The 18,914-nt window shown below is 38.6% G+C and overlaps 1 protein-coding gene across 1 annotated transcript in view; it reads left to right on the top strand.

Moving 5' to 3' along the window:
- Positions 1-3,492: 3,492 nt before the first annotated feature.
- The window catches only part of LOC140237967 (uncharacterized), a 46,311-nt gene continuing 30,889 nt past the window's right edge, over positions 3,493-18,914 (top strand). Inside the window, exon 1 of the mRNA XM_072317898.1 lies at positions 3,493-4,042. Within this exon, the coding sequence (XP_072173999.1) occupies positions 3,493-4,042 (550 nt within the window). The remainder of the gene's footprint in view (positions 4,043-18,914) is intronic.

An 18,914-nucleotide genomic window follows, 5' to 3' on the forward strand; every position in this document is an offset into this window, starting at 1 on the left:
TTACATATCCTAAAAGTTGTATTGCTCTGACTTAGTTTTCAGGGTACACAAAGCTTTATCTGTTGGAACATGTACGCTTTGCAAAGCTCTACAAGTAAGCGTTTGGAATCAACGATTGTATTACACGTATGTCCCATATCAAGTAGGCCTACAGATTTTAAAGTCTTGAGCTGGAATTAATCAATTTTCGATTATTTTTTTCTCATTGTGAAACAGGTTGGGTAAAATGATAAGTATAGTCACTCGCTGCACGCTAATATTGTAATCTCTGCAGTATGGAGCTGAGAGAACTTGTGTTCTAAAAGACAACAACACGACGTTTGATCTCATGAATGATTTGAAAACATTCCTGAACATAATATTATTCAAAGAAACATGTGTAGACAATTCATGTCTGTAATCTTCTGCTTAAAGCCCTTTTCAAAGTTACCTAAATCTACCCAATTGAAAAGTTAACACATTTCTTTTTTCATCATTATTGCTGCTACAGAGATCTTAGATTCTTAGATATCTTAGATTGAAACAAAATAATGAAAGCTAGCCAAAATAAAATCTTCCAAATGTTGTATATATAATCTGACTGTCTGACTGTAGAGTTCGTTTGTACGTTTTGTGTAAGCGTACAGTAAAGATTACAGTTGTAAAAAGACGTTCACAAGAAATCGCTGGAAAATCGAAGGATTAATCTTTCATTGATTTGCCATGCTTGATTTTATGCTGATGCTGCTGCTATATGAGGAAAAAGGCATGGTGCTGACGAGCCTAATTTCATCTTCTTTAGACTTAGAGTTCAAGTACACGGAAATTTGTCTTCACAGATAATCCGATAAGATGTATATGTATGCACACATCCACAAGTACATGGCCTATGTGACATTATTGCTATAGGCTACAAATATGCATCATAATTCATGTACACATATTATAGTATGTATTATGAATGCATGTATTTATATATACATCCGAAATTCATAAATGAGTTGAATTGATCTGAAATTGTTATTGTTGCATTTCAATTTTTTCTTCATTTTTCAACCAAACATATAACAACACACACTTCACTCTATTTTTGGAATAAACGAAATGATTTAAATGATACATTGTGAAATAAACAGAGTATTCAATAATAGCGAAACATGATAGTTAAACATTCTGATAAATCATGAAATGAATTGAATTGTTTTACGTGGGCGCTATCGAAACGACGAGTGCTTTGAAAGCAAGCAACCACACAAAGCTTCATGGATCAATACTGCCTGCCATTCCACTGCAATGGCGCGCAATGCACTCCACTGTGTCGATCATCAGACGATTTAAGATCCGAAGGAATATATTACGTTCTATCACAAGCCCCCTTTCTTTACAGACTTATTGTCATTAGAAAACAACTACATAAACAAATTTTGTACTCTTGCCATTCGAATTGTAAGTTATTATCAGTTACAGTAATACTTAGCGGAATGAAGCCGTACAGGCATATGAAAGTCTTCTGTTATATCACTTGAATTTCTTACTGTTATTGAAAACATTATATTTTAGTGATTAATTAAACATCAAAGAGATAATGAGATGTACATCGTTGTTGTTGAGTCAGTCAGTAACCACGTTTTTCCACCACTTGTCAAGAATGCAAATAACTTGTATACGTTGTCACGCAGTAAATAACTTGTCATACGCTTATTCATTTTTTTCCATTTTTCCATTACATGTATTTCCATATTATTGTTCTTTTCTCGTGATATGTTTGCACATTGCCACTCCTTGTTGAAAATGAAATAAACGAAACGAAACGAAACGAAATGAGTAGACTGTGAAGAGACACCGTCGAATTGGCCGAAGTCACGTGACTGTAAATGATGCGGACACTTCGGAGGCTCATCAGAAACGCATAGTGTAGCGCAGCCTGGAACAGCCTATTCAGCTTGCCAATTTCATATGAAAATTATACATAGTCCTAACTAATTTTATTATGTTTGCACTGTAACCTTTATCTTACGTTTAAAAAATAGGATTGAAATGTCGTAGGTTTTCTGTGCACAGGGGCTGAGGTTAAATCGATCGATTACTATAAGGAATGACATAATATTCGTCGTTGTAATGACAATATTCGCAGTGATATAGAGACATACAGGCACAAACTTTCCCCCCGCCCCCCGAAGTCGGGTTGGCCTTTTCTTCAATTACAACTGCACATAAATGGGGCAATAAAGCAATGGTAATTAAAAACAAAAACAGATCAGTTTCTTAACGCTAGATGAACAACAGGTTTAATGTACAAACAAATATTTCATTAAAAAAGAATGAAAACTGTCTGCAATGGACTGTTGATAAGGTTTGAGATAATCTTCTTACACATCCTTCCAAATTATACAAACCCGACATTAAAAAAAAAAAAAATGCATACAAGCATTTGATAGCTCTGTCTCGAAGAAATTCACACCTCCTTCCATTAAAAAAAAAGTATTTAAAAAAATGACAGAAATGTAAGCATTGCTTTGCGACACAAAAACACTTCCTTTGTTTATATCTGAGGATTCTTGCCAAAGATCTCACGTTTTAGGATCGCAATCTTAATCACTGTCACGCAAAAAACAAACATAAACTCTCACATGGTTACTTACATAACAAATCATTTTCTCTGAGTTAAATGGCAAAGGAAAACAATCACAACTGTAATTAGTTAACTAGAAATAGACTGATGAATACATATCGAATGAAATATAATTCAAGAATGAAAAATGCCTTAAAGAACGAATACGTAGATATGGAATAAACATTGGTACAATTCATAGATGGAAAAAAAGTGTACATTCAAATGATAACAGAAAAGGGGCGTGTCTTAATAGCGGAAACTCACTTCTCACATGCGCGTGCGCATCTCCAATGCATTACGTATTCAAATAAGTTGCGACTTGTCTCCCAGCGATTAAGTCGCGGGACGTACGAGATACAATTATCGCTTTTTTGTAGCTTTGTTCATTTGCTCGAAGTTCGATGTCATTTCTCTCTGGCACGCACACGCACACACACGCGCACATACAAGTAGACAAGGTATGCCTTGTGTGGAATTGAGCATGCGCTCCGTTTCCGTGTATTGTCATCTCTTACTTTGGTTCCCTCCATCTCTCTCTCTCTCATTTTTCTCTTTATCTCTCTCCCCCCAGTCATACTCTCCGTTTTTATCCAAACTCACTGATGTGTGAACAAAGCTGGGTTGGTGTCTAGTAGATCACGTGGTCCATCTCACTCATAACACATTATAATATTTCTCTCTCTGACCTTAACAGCGACAGAAGTTTGCTATTCATCATACGAAGCGCATCCCTTGAGTGAGGAACGGAGAGCCTGTGTATCTGTCTATTAGTCAAACGCATCGGTGAGATAGTGCAGGGAGGAGAATCAGCCGTCAGGCAGCGGCAAAACGGAGTTACAAATCACTTGGCAGTTGCCCCCAACTCAACCAAGAAGTCAAACAAGAGGACCTCGAGACAAATGAGCTCGTATTTCCCACACCCGATGGCTGGTGCCGAATTCCACCACGGTGGTGGGTCAAATTACCCTCAGCAGTCTGTAGGGAGCTACGCTTTGACGGCCGAGGGACCCCCGCATTCCTCCCATCGGCACCAGCACTACCAGGCGGGCAACCCCGTAGCTAGCCCGCCGGCAAGCTACGCCTACCCGTACACGACGGAGGACAGTCTTCACTCGCTGCAAAACGGCTACTACACCATGGAAGGGGCAACTGGGATGGATGCTACTTCCGCCATCAACCACCACCATGCAGCATCGGTCAACTCGTCCTGCGGCTATACAGTAGACTCTTGCTACCAAACATCGCCGCCAGGTATTGGGGCACTGCCTCGAAGAAAGACCCCGACCAACACCCCTCCTATTACCCTACCGGACTGTGCTTCGAACGCCAGCCCGCCGAGTAACATTAATAACAATAACAACAACCACCATGGCACGATAAAAAGCTCGGGAAAGGGGCAAAGCAACGAACAAATTTATCCGTGGATGCGTCGGATTCATTCAACAACAGGTAGGTCAAGTGAGTCTCAATTCTATTTTCTTCCTTCCAATTAACTAATTGAACGCTATCTCCTAAATTGCACCTACGAGATTTGGACGATCATGATACAAGGAACTACAAACTTTTGTCATAACAGTAAAAAGAGCAGTACAGTCCCAGCTAGCTGTGCCATCATGCATGAACCTTTGACCCCGATTGCAGCTATTAATCAATACCATCATCTGATGGGATGCCAAGGATTACAGATAGGGGGAAAATGCCACATCAAAAAAAGTTTTGGCAATTAGCTAAAGAGCCACAAAGACTGAACTTGAGTCCCTATTCAATCTCTGTACACTCCTTACACTCTGGATCGGCCTATTCAAAGAGCACGCCGTGGCGTTTTCCATACGTATTGTATCTCGTGCCGCCATCCAGGCATAGCGGGCTTGTCGTGGGGTTGTTACTGTGTCAATATCTCGTCCATCATTTTTTCTCTTTTTTTTTTCACGACGTCTGTCTATCCCCCTCTTTTTGCGGTAAATATTGGTATCTAATTCGTACTCATCGCTCTTTAACTTTTTTTCTTTCTTTCTTGTCTCTCCTTTACGTTTGCAAATCAATGAACGTCGGATGAAGAGAGGGAGGGAGATTTGAAAAAAAAAAGTTTTGAGCGTTCTTGTCAGTAATAAAAGCAATACCGTCCTTTTTTGGGACATCGCCGCTCCAAGCTAGCCCTCGAGCGGGTATTGTCAGCGGCAAGTTCTGCACTCAAAGGCCCCTTTATGCCTACGCTAACGAATTTTCGACTTTTTGAAAAGCTTATTATACGAGACACATTAGGGGCCGGGATCTACTCCAGGGCGGTAATATCTGGCATAATTTAGAAACGCCGCACAATGGGCGGAACAATAATTATTAAATATTGACTCTGAAACCCGCACACTACCAGACACAGACACTGTGGCACACACATACACAGTTGCACGTACTTTCAAATGATACTGTGTCTAGGTGCAATTGTGAAAAGAGGAGAAAGAAATAACGAAACTTGGCATCAAGAAGTTCATCTTTGTAACCCAGGGGTTTAGGAGAATGGTGTAAACGTGACAGAGGGGCTGAAACGGATAGATAGATAGACAGAGAGAGAGAGAGAGAGAGAGAAAGAGAGAGAGATAAAGAGGGAGAGAGAGAGAGAGACTAGATATAGAACATTCTATGAATTTAGGAACGAAAAGTAACTAGGAGGCATTAGATAATTATGTGTACTATGTAGACCATCACATGAACAGCATCCCTAAACCAATTAATTAGATTTACACGGAGCACCGCAAATGACAGACTTGAGGGTAACAAAACTTATGAAACATTTAAAACATTGCATTGCTTCGAAGCTCAAAATATGGCAATTTGTTCCTTTACATTGAATGAATGTAATGACTGATATATAGGCCTATCGGTATTATGTGCAAATAAATGTGTAAGTGGTGTGCATGATACAAGTTCTTTTGAATGAATTTTATTGTAATGAATTATAAAGTGAATAATATTATGCGTCCGTTAGTTTCCGGGAACAACTGCTGAACGCAATATTGCTGGATTGTTTCTCCGACAGACAATGAAATGTATTTTTAACCTTATTCTATCAATCACGATTCCCTTTATGTGTATGACAGAGGAAAACATTAATTTCGAGTGGCATTCATGTCATGTTTTAGGTAGTTAAAGGTGTGATTACGATCTACTTAAAGGCGTATACACTTTTGTAACGATTATAACGATTTGCCCTTTAATGATTCCCAAATGTTTATGTCGAATTGTTCTGTTTCTAAACGTTCTTCTCCCTCTACCGTCGTGAAATGTGGTCATATACAGTGTAAAACGATGATGACATTAAAACTTGAGAAGATGATCAAGAAATTAATATGAGATACTGTGCAGAGTGGGTTGATTCCTAAATCAGGTACATAAACCACTCGTAGCACATTAAGCGACTTACATTCACTTCCATTTTACGGGGACAATCTCAACTACGGTCGAACACTGTGTCCTTTTGTGTGTTTTGTTTTCTTCCACGTTGTAAAGAATGCATCCTTATTGATAAACCTAGCTATCCACTGTCAAATGATATTGAATTGCAAACGTGAGAGAAATGCCTCAATTCTTCGGGGCCCCGGGCAGCAGAGAAGCTTGTATTTTGTTGTTGGATAGACAGTCAACATTCGTGTCACACGCGTTGGTTCCTTATCTCTCACACTCGTACGAATGGAGCGCGCGAATCGAATCTCGGGTTGTTTTTCATTTTCCTTTTCGTTGTGATTTCACGAACAAATGTGTTCCATTTCCCCGTGGACGGGAATAAGATTCGTGCTTCACAAATAAATAACGGCCTGACATTTGAAGAAGAAAACCGACGCTCTTGAAAACATTTTCGAAAACACTGTATGCGAAAATGTATGGCGCAGAACTGCAGAAGAAAGGCGATTCTGCATGTGTACAGTGGGAATATGGTTATCCGTGCATGCAATGCGTGTCTTCCACACTATTGTATGTATATAGGTATGGCGTCTAGTTCATTTCATTTCTTACTTTAATAGGAGCACAAGAAAGAATTATTACACCATCTTATTAATATGTTACGCTCTTTGCAGTTTAAGATATTGCTACTAATGCGTATCAGTGTAACACAATAAGAAGACGGCCTGGTCAGGTGCACTGTTGTTGTTCACTAGGAATTTGTAGTGCTGTGGACTCTCCTGTAAACGATTATTACACCCAAACAGAGAGCTTTTGGTAACTTACCTTCAATAATACGACACGAATGTCTTTACACAAAGCGAAATTCGTTTATCTTTAACGTCGCTTAATTGCTGCTACAGAAGTTTCACCAAGGTTTGCTGCGCTGCAGTCGCCAGCGGTACGCCGTGGCGTAGCACGCCGACAGTTCGGCGTAGACTGCTGCGGCGGGTACGATGCTGGCATGATGCCACGGACCGTTGTGGCAGCAATGTCGCTTGCTCTGGAGTCGCTCGTCGCGCTTCAACTAAACGGCTTTGACTCATCCGAAGCAAATTAATTGTGACGCGTATGGATGGAATGGCAATTTAATGTAGACCACGCAGGGACAAATGAAACCAATTTCGTTCTCGATTCTAAAAACCTCTAAGGAACTCCTAACAGTTTTAGTGGGATTGTGCTAGCACTGAGTGCTACGGTATCCTGTCGTTTGTTTTCATCTCAAAATCACATTGATGCGAATGATTTTTTTCATTCGTGTCAAATTAAGATTGTAAACACTGCGCCAAGGCCATTTTTTGTTCAGTTTCCGAGATGTTTGTAAAGCATTTCCTTTTCATGGCTTACGTTAACCTCAACTAGAGCTGAACCGGTTATGAAAGCGTGTCTTTTGAATCACAATTCATTCATTATAATGTGACAAGTAGACCTTATACAGACAAACCAAATTTAATATAACACTTCTAGATAAAGAGAAAAAGGAGAGAAAAACAAAAACAACAACAGAGAGTGACACAGTAAATATACATTATTGCTTCTCACCAAAGGTGTTTTTGATTATTAATTTATTCATGTACTTCTTTTAGATCTTGACAGCAGTGGGGAATATAAAAACTGGATGATTAAACGAGAGGAAACGGGCAAGTATAATAACCCACTATTAACCCACATTTTGTTGTATGGCGAGCTATCCTATCCAAGCATGCACGGCGGATGATGGGAGAGAATAGGCGAGTCAGTCCGGAGCATCGGCTAATTAAATTTGCGCGAATTACGATAGCCGTTTAGGTTATGTTCCCGGGATATTACTCCGGCTGTATCATTACCCCCGTATGTCGGTGCTCCGCTTCGGGCGGGGATCTCGTAGATCGCGCCAGGCGCTGGAGGCGAGAGAAAGCGTATCGATGGTGACCGGCCAAAATGGATTTACATTGAAAAAAGAAAAGGAAAAAAAAAGTGATGTTGAATTATTCGTTCATGTCACCTAGAAATAACACTTGCGCAAATCTATGCGCAAGCACACTCTTGCGCTTTTGTTACTAGTTACTACCCATGCAAAGCAATATAAAATAACCTTGTGTGGAATCATTACAGTTCTACAAGGTGTTGACTGTTTCCTTTTTTTGTGTGTGTAATTTTTTTTTTTTCATTTGTCTCTGTTTTGTTGTGTTCTTTCTAACGACCTCCTCCTGAAATAGTTACTACATTCATAATTGCGCTCCATTGCCTTTCTGGTTGCCGCCGCTCAATCCTGCGAAACTGGTAAATCCAGCGTGAGCCGCCAAAAGAGTGGCGCGCTCGCCCCCAATAATGGGTGTGCGCGATTAACATTTTGGACATCATTTACCGTCGGGTCGGTGAGCAGCGGGTGGATTTAGGCTGCCCAGTAGCACGTGCCGCGAGAACAATCAGAGAATTTTAACTGAAGTCACTAAGTGCTTGCCAGAACACAAAACCTAGGCAAAAAAGTCGGCAGTAAAAATGCAAACTACCTTTTTCACTATTTGTTCGACAGCATAACGGTATCTATGCAGAAACTCACCGCCATAAGTTCAGGATGCTTTTTGTCCCGTCCAATATTTCTTCCGTCTCAACTAAAATTACGCACACACAAACACACAAAGATACAAAAGCTTTCCTTAAAAGATGTGTTCAATTAATCAACACGTTGGTCGTGGAATGAACTTCCTCCTCAGGAAATGGGGGGGGGGGGGGTGGTTGTCTAGCAGTGAATACGCATCTTTCATATTATGACGTATCCATCTTGCTTTTAATTCACGTCAGACAATGAAAAAAAAATCCATGGTTTGTTGTGGTTTTTCATTTCTTATTCAATTTGAAATTCACTTGATTTCAATTGAATTTTTGAAAAGTAAACTCACATTCTCAGTTTTTACCAGACTATTTGGCCTTAGGCAGCTGAATTTTTAAGGTTGCCACTGAAACCCAATGTTACCGCTATATAAACCAAAAACATGGAGTTACGGAGTTAAAATATCAATTCTGAACTTCAACATGAAGAATTTCGTTGTGTGTGTGAAAATTTTAAACAGCATGAAATGCATTCACCGTTAATGTGTCAGATGTTCCAAAATCAATATAGCATCATTCATATCATACTTCATGGGCCCCGTGTGATTGGGATGAAGGGAAATAGACAGAAACAAAGTTGAATAAGTATTAAATGCTATACCCGGTTGTAAAGTACACATTTTAGAATAAGCAATAAAAAAGGTCTTCTTGTAACTTAATGGGGCCTACGTGTAGAATCCGACTGGTTTCTATTTCAGTACAATTGCGTACTGCCATTTCTTTTAATTATAGTGACGCAATGTCATGAATATGTATCAACAATGTTGAACTTTCAAAAATGTCTTTTTTTTTTGTTTTTGTTTAATTCCTGTTTAACAAAGATTGACAATGCAGGGAGGACAATACTAGCTTGAATCCCATAATCTGAAATGTGCATACGATAATACACTGTTGCATTTGAAGAATTTGCTTTTTCGTTTCTCGTTACTCTGTATTGTGCTTTTTGTCAATTGAAAACAACGGCTCTCTTGTGTCTAAAAAGTGCTAAAAAATTACATATTTCTTTTGTCCATTTTCCTTGATGAAAAAAATATCTAAATAATAGTTCGAACAGATGAGGATGACATATTCCTGAGGTCTGCGAATATTTTGAAACATGTGCTTGTGTGATGATGCATTCTAAATGACACCATTTCTAAGACTCCATTCAAATTTGCGTTGACGGTCATTAGCCAGCGTCGGCGCGCTTAAGGGAGACGGCCATGTTAATCGGACATGACGAAAACTGATGCATATTCAAATTAATGATAATTGATCGGACAAGACACATGGTTTTTGTACGTTCCTTTTTTTCATTCGTGGCGAAGACTAAACCTAACTAACATCACCACGCGTTATGCCGCGGTTTAATGGCTCCAGACAAGTGATTCACATTGATTTTTATATTATTGTTATCATCATTACAATGGTCATTATTATAATCGTTTGCCCGCTGTTGTTGTTATTGTTATATTTATCGTACTTATTGCTATTTGTGTCACGTCACTATATGTTTGATACTTCCCTTTTCATTGGTACTAAGTATTCTAAGTACTATATTATCTGTATTGCCATGATTATTAACGTCATGAGTAAAGTATAGTATAGTAAAGTAAATATAGTAAGTATAGTATAGTATTGTTGTCATTGTAGTCTCTTAATCATGGACATTTATCAATATCCCTATGTTGATTTTGATGTTTTAATGCTTTTGATAGTATCTCCAATTATTATTTGTTTAAGCTTTTAAAGTTATTACTTCAGTGAAGAGTCACTTTACGTATTCCTCGACACTAATCATCTCTCAACCATTAGGCCTACCGTTGAAATCAAATTTAAGAGATAACTTCAATGTGATGAACAAAAGTTCTATGATTATATTTTAAGTTCTACAGTGACAACGTAATAGTTGATCTTTCGAAGCTATTCGTAAAATGGTATCCCCTCTCTTTTTTAAGTCTACTTTAAATAGCTCTCACTTTTTTTTTCGTTCAGAGGTATATAAATTGAAGCTTAAATTATTAAATTGTGATAATTAGTATGTACTAACAAACACACAAACTATATAATCTTAGGTATACAGAGAGAGAGAGAGAGAGAGAGAGAGACTAACAGAAACAGACATGTACATTATGCAGCCAGAGAAACATACAAACCGACCGACAGACAGACACCTGACAGAGAGGACAGATGAATTTTTTTTTTTTTTATCGTATAGGCAATGGGCCATCGGAAGTTATTTATCCAAAAGAGTAAATTCCTTCTCGTTAACTAATGGTCATAGAAATGAGAGAAATAGAGCGGGAGAGGGAGGGAGAGAGAGAGAGAGAGAGATGAACGAACTAGCAAATGACTCTTGAAAGCAGTGTAATGACCAGTTGACAATGTCCAAAGCTATTGTACTCAGTTTAAGAACCAAATAGTCGACATGACAGGTCAAATCATTGGGTTTTATATTGAGAGGTGATTGAAATCATTTGCTCTTTATTCGTTTATTTATACGTTTGTATGATTTTCAAAATGTACAAGAGGCACCAGTTTGGAATTTAAAAATATATATATGTGTGATCGGAAATCAGCGAAATTAACAAAACGCTTTTGTATCAGATTGTTGAGCAGTGCAGTGCCTAAGAAGCCAATATTCAGGGATTTTTTTGATAATTCAAGATTTGTAGGTCTCTACGGATACCGAAATTATGTATTCTCATTCTATAAATCGCCAAACTGTAGGTATTGCTATATCAATATACGTCCCCCTGCGTTTCCTTGCCATTGTTTTACAGCATTTTTTCCGTAAACATTTTATGACATGTTTCAAAACTACTATTTGAATTGCAATACCCTGAGTCATTCTCTTTTATTTTGATCCAAAGTGGAATGTTTCTAGAGTTTGAACCACTGAACTGAGTTTCTATTGAACAAAACAAAATGAACTTCCTCTGTATGGTGGTTCTTCCATGTCTGGTACGGTATGAAGCAATAGTTCTGTTTATAATGGACTCCTCAACGCTCTGAATGCCACATTGATTTCTTATCCATAAATCTGTGTGTGAAATTTGTGCACATTTGACTTATTGGCACAAAAAAGGATTAATAAAGGGTCCAGTCATGTGTCCTTTTGTTATGTAACTATACCTCTCAGCAACCTATCCTACTCGAACACTTGTTGCGTACTGTTGAAATTCGCTTGACGAAAGTTGTTGTACGCATGTCAATGTATCGCCAAGTCGAATAATTCTCATAAAAATCCTGGGGCATAGCCACGGGTGACTGTTTAAAAAAAGAGAGAGAGAGAGAGAGAGAGAGAAAATAGTATGCGTGATATTTGTTATCATAATCTAGAATGAAACAAAGATTTATATGAATAGTAACAAAATTTAAATTATTTATGATATATTTATAATGGTCCATCTATGATATTATGCATTTTCAAAGTACGACAATGGCATAAGCCATCAAAGGCATCCCCAAGCTTTCATATTATGTGAGAGTAGAAATTTCTGGCATCAATCATGTAGTGATAAGAAATCACGGGTAAAGACACACATACATACACACACACACACACAAAAAAAATGATCAAGATCAAGATTCAAAAACTTTAAGACATTAAAAAAAATATGCCACTCTAGAAGATTTACAGATTTACAAAACCTCTTAGTATCAATGTTATCGCCGTCGTTAACATTATTATTATCATTTAAATATATTTTTATTCTTCTTCTTCTTAATATTGATATTATTATTATTATTATTATTATTATTATTATTATTATTATTATTATTATTATTGTTATTATTATTATCATTATTGTTATTATTATTGTTATTATTATTATTATTATTATTATTATTATTATTATTATTATTATTAATATTAATATTATTATTATTATTATTATTATCATTATTATCATCATCACCGTCATCATCATCATCACCATCATCATCAATGACCTTCATCAATGATAATATTATCGTCTATATTATCATATTCAGGTTCATCATTATCATTACATGTATTACTAAGATTCCGCTGAACAGTATACTGTGTCAATTGCAATACATTTGTCATGAACAGCTTTGCCTCAAGTTAAGAAGATTGAGAAGGGGGACAACCATATCCAGAGAATTTGGGAAATGGGGTCACTAGTGTTTGGCCAGTGACAAGATCGCACCTGTCTGGCCTCAAATCAATTTTCAATGACCAGCGAACGATGAAGCGATCACGCCATTTGATTTATGAACGACGGAGTGATCAGGACACAATTTATAAGGGAGTCGGATTCGGAAGAAAAATCGAAAAGTTGGAGCATGTGTTCCGACAACCTGGCCCTAATTGTTCGCGGAAAACCGCGAGGGAGCAATACTTGTAACCTTCGATATCTTTGGACGTGATACAATACTTAAACGCTATTCGCATAGCTTGACACAGGGATACTATTGAATCAGCTTGACAATACAGTCTGAAGAAACAAATCTGGATAAAGCATTGCCTCAAAGAAAGAACAACGAAACAGACATTTTTTTAAATGTTGTGAATTTGAAAACATGATCTTTATGAATTTGTGTTTGTGAGTGTCCCTTTGTTTGTGTGGTTTTACACCGCTACATCACCACTACATCTTGTGCCTGACAACACGTCTGAATAGGAGTATGTGGCCAGTACTATTGGTGTTTCAGTTATGCTGTTGTTCATTTTTATGTTTATTCGTGTTTCATATTTCCACTTTATTACGGTATGAAGAGGTATCCGCTGTAGTCTTACATACCTTCTCCACATTGTGTTCACTCCGGTAGTGGTGAACTTGATAATCATCAAGATACGTGCACACATAACAGCACACGCACACAATAGTCTGTAAAAGCCTGTCGTCTGTTATGGATTGGAATATCACCATTTTCTATTTTAGCATAATCATCCGATAGGCCTATATAATAATAATAATAAAAAAGAATGGTTTCAGTTGCGAATTACGTCTGCGTAATATGCCCGACACAACGGAAGGTACGTCTGTTACTGCGGGGAAAACAGTGTTCTTGAATTTGGAGGGAATCTGAACAAAAATTGAACATTTGAGAAAATTGCAATGGTTTCGTACTTCCACTTTCAACTTTTCACTATTTGAAAACCGAGGCGAGGTTACATTTAATAATAATGAACAAAAGAATGAAGGAATGAATGTGTGTGTATGCGGATGCGTAATTAGGCTATACTATGTGAATGTGTGTGAGAGAGAGTGAAGGAAAGATGAGAGAAAGATAGAGAAAGAGAGGGAGAAAAAATAAAAAAGAAGGAGTAGCAGAATCAATGTTCTGCACGGAATTGTTAGGAACAGATAACCGCCACCCCTCATCTCTCCCTGGCACTATTGTGTCTTTATACTCTACACCCACAATCTATTATATAGGTAAAGACTCACAATGTGCTTCTGGAAGTGTTTGACCTGCCTTTATTGTGATATACATTTGTCAGTGAAATAATGTCTTTCAGACGCAAGGTTTCACATTATGCTGTCGTCCGGTGACTTTTGGAAAAAAAAAAAAAAGAGAGATAATAATGCAGATGTCGATTATCTGGGGTCTTCCTCCACCTGAATCAGAATGCCGTATTGTGAGCAAAACTGCTGAATTCGCGTGGCCGTTTAATTACGATTAGAGGAAGCTTTTGCCCCCAAACTGTTAGGATACCCTTTCCCAGCGTGTTCTGTGGTTTGGTTCGTTTGGTTGTAGCTATAAATGCTTTTTTTTTTTCCATTTACGTTGCTCACTTGCAGTCTTAACAGTCTCATGCAAAGCAGAAAAGAGGGATTTCGAAAAAGGTCAGTGACTTGGCAGTAAAAATAAAATAGTATCAGACTGGGGAATAGAGAAGCATGCATTACTTTTTATTTAACAAGGAGAGAGAGAGAGAGAGGGGCAGGGGGCGGAGAAACTACAATAAATATCTCAAACATTCTATTCATCTCCGATTTCTTCAAATTTTCCACATTATCCTTAAATTCAACACAGGAATATTCTATAACCATCAAACAATTTTTCATAAACATTAAGGGAATATGGGCGCTGTATTCAGCGTATTTTGTCAAATGTCTTATACCTCGTTAGAAGGCTTAGCTGTAGCATGCTATTTTGTTTTACCTTTGATTTACTTGTGATTTAAATAAATAAAGATGAATATCATTCCGAATTTGAGTAAGGAAATCGTATGTTTAAGATATATGTTCAGTCGATTTAAGTCAGCTAAGAGCATAGTCAAGTTAAGAGCATAGACTTTCCTGCTCTTTTTTCGTCTTCTGATAACCACACCAAAAAGAAAGAAAGAAATGTGTATATACACAGATATTCCAATATACTGACCAACAGAATAAAGAGAATATCGTTTTTGGTGATAATATGGTTGGGAAAACACCAGTGTTCGAACGTGATGGTGAAATGAGGTGGAAATATCAACGCCCTTATAATGAGTTGTTTTCAATGCTCTGATTAGTACGCATAACTGAATGAGGAAATGGTTTATTGTTTCCTCCGTTTTCACCATTCTTTTAGTCAAAATTGCATCTGCAGTAAACAAAGGTGGTGCGACTATTGTTTGCGTTCTGCCCGACCCAGTAACATAATTAATTTACGCAATACGCAGATATCATTACGCCACGTAAAGCGGTCTTCTCGTCCCGTAATGTTTTGTAGCTGGCGAACTCGGTGTGTTTTACGTATACGCGTCAATAAATCGAGTGCAATATACGCACAGGCGAGTGGAAGACTTCATGTGGCCGTGTTCATCAGTTTTTCGGTTTACAGATTAGGCATTGGTCGATGTGAATGTTATCCACAGTTTGATATTACAGGTCATTATTATACGTTTACATTTGATGTCAAATACATGCCATTTGTAATGACTAGGTATTATTACATTACACACAGTCATTGCAATTGATGTGTTGCGAGAGGAACTGTTTTTCCCATGTACACTTGGCTACATTATGTAATTCCACAAATACTGCAGAAATAGTACACTTAATACTCTCTTTTTCTCTCTTTCGTTTGTTTACTGTGGGGAATTTTCGTAAGTTATAACCCTGATAACAAAGGGGTTGGGAAATTGACAATTTTGTCTTGTCAAAACCAAAACATTTGGAAGACAAATTACGGGCGCCTTTCGTTTAATCAAATTCAATGCATTAAACATCACTTATCTGGCGTACTAACCAGTGTTAACCATTTATTACCAACATTGTCATTTTCTCTCGGAACATGCATATATATGGGTGTAGGCCTATATATTCACTAGATATTTTCCCATGAAGCGCTTTCTGAGGGAGTGTGCATGTATCAGCCACTAGACCGCGAGAATTATGGGCTTATGAAAATGGGCGGGAAGTTTTAGGCATTTTAGACATTTTTACCTCCAGAGAGACCTAGCTTTATATAAAGAAGCGCTCGAATAAGAAGTTGACGGTGAGCCACAGAGTAACAAACTTCGGGTCAAACTTGCTGAATAATTTCGTCCCTCCTCCCTTTTTTTAATCACAACGATTCCCTTAATGGGTAGGTCCTACCCCTTAATATGGGTCTCTCGTGTTGCATTGTCGATTGTAACACCAGTGACTGGATCAAAACACATACCTGCAAATGTGCATTTTTGGGGGTACCAATAACAAATCGCTCGCATACTCTCTCTCTCTCTTTCATGTCTAAATGATCGTATGAATGTGAGCACGAAAAGAGAGAAAAAAAAAACTAAACTGTTTTCAGTTAAGATGTAATGATTGACACATTCACCCCTCACAGGCCCTTCCCCCCCCCATTTTTTTTTTTTTTTTATTCTCAATGAGCTGAGCATGTGGCAAAAGTGATTGCTCCTGATCACTTCAAAATAGTTTTCGTTCATCAACAGATAATGCCAAAATTGATGTTGCAATTAATCACACACACACACACACACACACCCACACACACGCACACAAACACACACACACAAACACACCACACACACAAATATACACATACATACACTTGTAATATTAAATGCACTGACGCATTGTAAAGGAATAATCATTTGTACTTGATACATATATAAGTGCATGCGTGCATACGACCTACATCGAAGCGCGTGCATTGACAGGGGATGGATAGAAGTAACGGGGCACGAAAAGGAAGAAACGAGATTTTCATGTTCATTCATTACGTGAAGATGTCTCGAGCTAGCTGTAATCAAAAGCCAAGTTTCGGGGGCGCTGATAGCAACCCGTACCAGCCGAACACTGGCTAAACGCAGGGGGTACCAAAAAAAGAAAAGGAAAAAAAAAGCAAGCAAATCCTCTGAACGAACACCAACCATAGGGCATAATCAACTTTATCAAAACCTTATTTCATTCAAATTGGCCGCAGATACGGCTATAAATCAATGTCTTCGGATAATCTTTTAATGGTATCCGCGAGGTTCGCTCCTTGTGCCATCACGTCGCCGAACGGTGCCGAGGCGCGCGGCGTTTCCCTTTAGTCCCACAGCTTCGAACGCGAGTGGTGTGGCTATACATATCACGCACATGAATGTATCAATAATGTATCGGCGGATAGGATAAATATCAGGGAAGAGAGGGGTTATTGCCATTTGTGTGAGTATGCGTCATGATGTGTCTTGTCATCCATTTGTTATTAGTTTTCTCTCTTAGCTTTCGGTGTGCTCCTTATCCCCTATGCTGCTCGATCGTTAATAATTATCATTGTTTGAGGCAATTTCTATACACAGGAGAGCGAAACAGAATGCATTTTTACCTGAAATAATAATGCATATTATTTCAAGATGTCTCATTCACTGATGTCTAGTCCAGTAAAACTATTAGTCCACTATTAATCTTAATGCTCTTTTACTACAGGGGCCGGGTGTATGAGGATGTGTGAGTATGTGTGTGTGTGTGGGGGGGGGGGGATAGACAGGGAATAGGGTAAGGTAAAGGGTCAATGCCCCCTACCCCCCCCCCCCCCCCCACACACACACACAAAGAGACACACGTCTTTCGATGCGAAGAATCTCGAGGGGAACTCTAAAAAATCATGGGTTTCCTTTGTCTATTAATATAGCTTTTTTAAAATGCGTTTGTGTGTGTGTGGGGGGGGGGGGGGTCGGTCTGCAGCTCCATGCCCCCCCCCCCTTCCACTGCCTCTGTATTACACGCCATATCATCAACATCTGTGCACTTGTAATTCTCAAACTGACACGGGGGGGGGGGGGGCAAGAGATTTGTCCTGTTAAAACATTTCTGTTTTATGGTTTCCCAATTTTTTGCTGATCGAAACAGGTAATCCTCCTTACTGACTGCTGTTACACAATCTGAGATAGTTGATAAGATGTTTCCAGAAGGTAAAAACTCAAACTATGTGGGCTTTCTGAATTGCGGGAATTGGTCGGCATTAATGCATATTGATAGTTTGCACTGTTTTTACATAATTTGTGAAGGTATACAGAAGTTTCATTTCATAATTTCATAAATTTTTGTAAGTTTGTAGATAGAAAGGCATCTGTTTACCCCACAAAAATCATCTGATATATTTTCGAAATCACACTTCGGGGGAGAAATCGACAATTCGTGACAATGGACCAGCTTGAATTCCTACAAGACGTACTAAATCAATAGGATGATTGCTGCGTCGCAGAGTCATAAATATGATTTCATAGCGAATGATTCCCTTCATTGATGGCCGCTGTTCCGTGCGCCTAACTGTTATTCTTCGGATATTGATCCGGGGCCTGCCGCTGAAAGCCCGTGAGTTTCACGCTACGCCGCGCAAGAGGAGCGCCCAACCATCCGGCGTGGTATTCACCGCACAATACGGAGATTCTCCGGCGCGAGGTCAGGTGTCAAAGCCAAGCTCGATAGGGGAAAAAAGGAGAGAGAGATGGAACCAAGAAAGACAGCGATAGAGAGACAGGGAAAGAGAGACTGAGAGGGATAGACAGAGGTAAAGAAAGAGACGGGAAAGGAAGACATGGAGAGAGAGAAGGAGAGAACGGGAGGGAAAGGTGAGACCTTTTAAACTAAACCGAAATGCAACGGACGACACTTAACTTTTGTAAGCCAATAACTATGTCTTGCCCCTGATGGCGTCAGCGCCAAATTGAATAGCAGTTGTGCGATTATGATTCCACGTTTGTTGTCACAAATAATGGAACATGTTTAGCAATGATAGTAGTAGCAAAGAGCTTGTGTCTGAAGCTACTTGGCATCTGATGGAATATCACTCGACTGTTATAATGCTTTTTTTTTTAACTAGCATCAAATCATTTGCGGGACTTGTGGAGGAAATTATGTAC

This window comes from Diadema setosum, chromosome 14, assembly GCF_964275005.1.
Source record: "Diadema setosum chromosome 14, eeDiaSeto1, whole genome shotgun sequence".
In the NCBI taxonomy this organism is placed as follows: domain Eukaryota; kingdom Metazoa; phylum Echinodermata; class Echinoidea; order Diadematoida; family Diadematidae; genus Diadema; species Diadema setosum.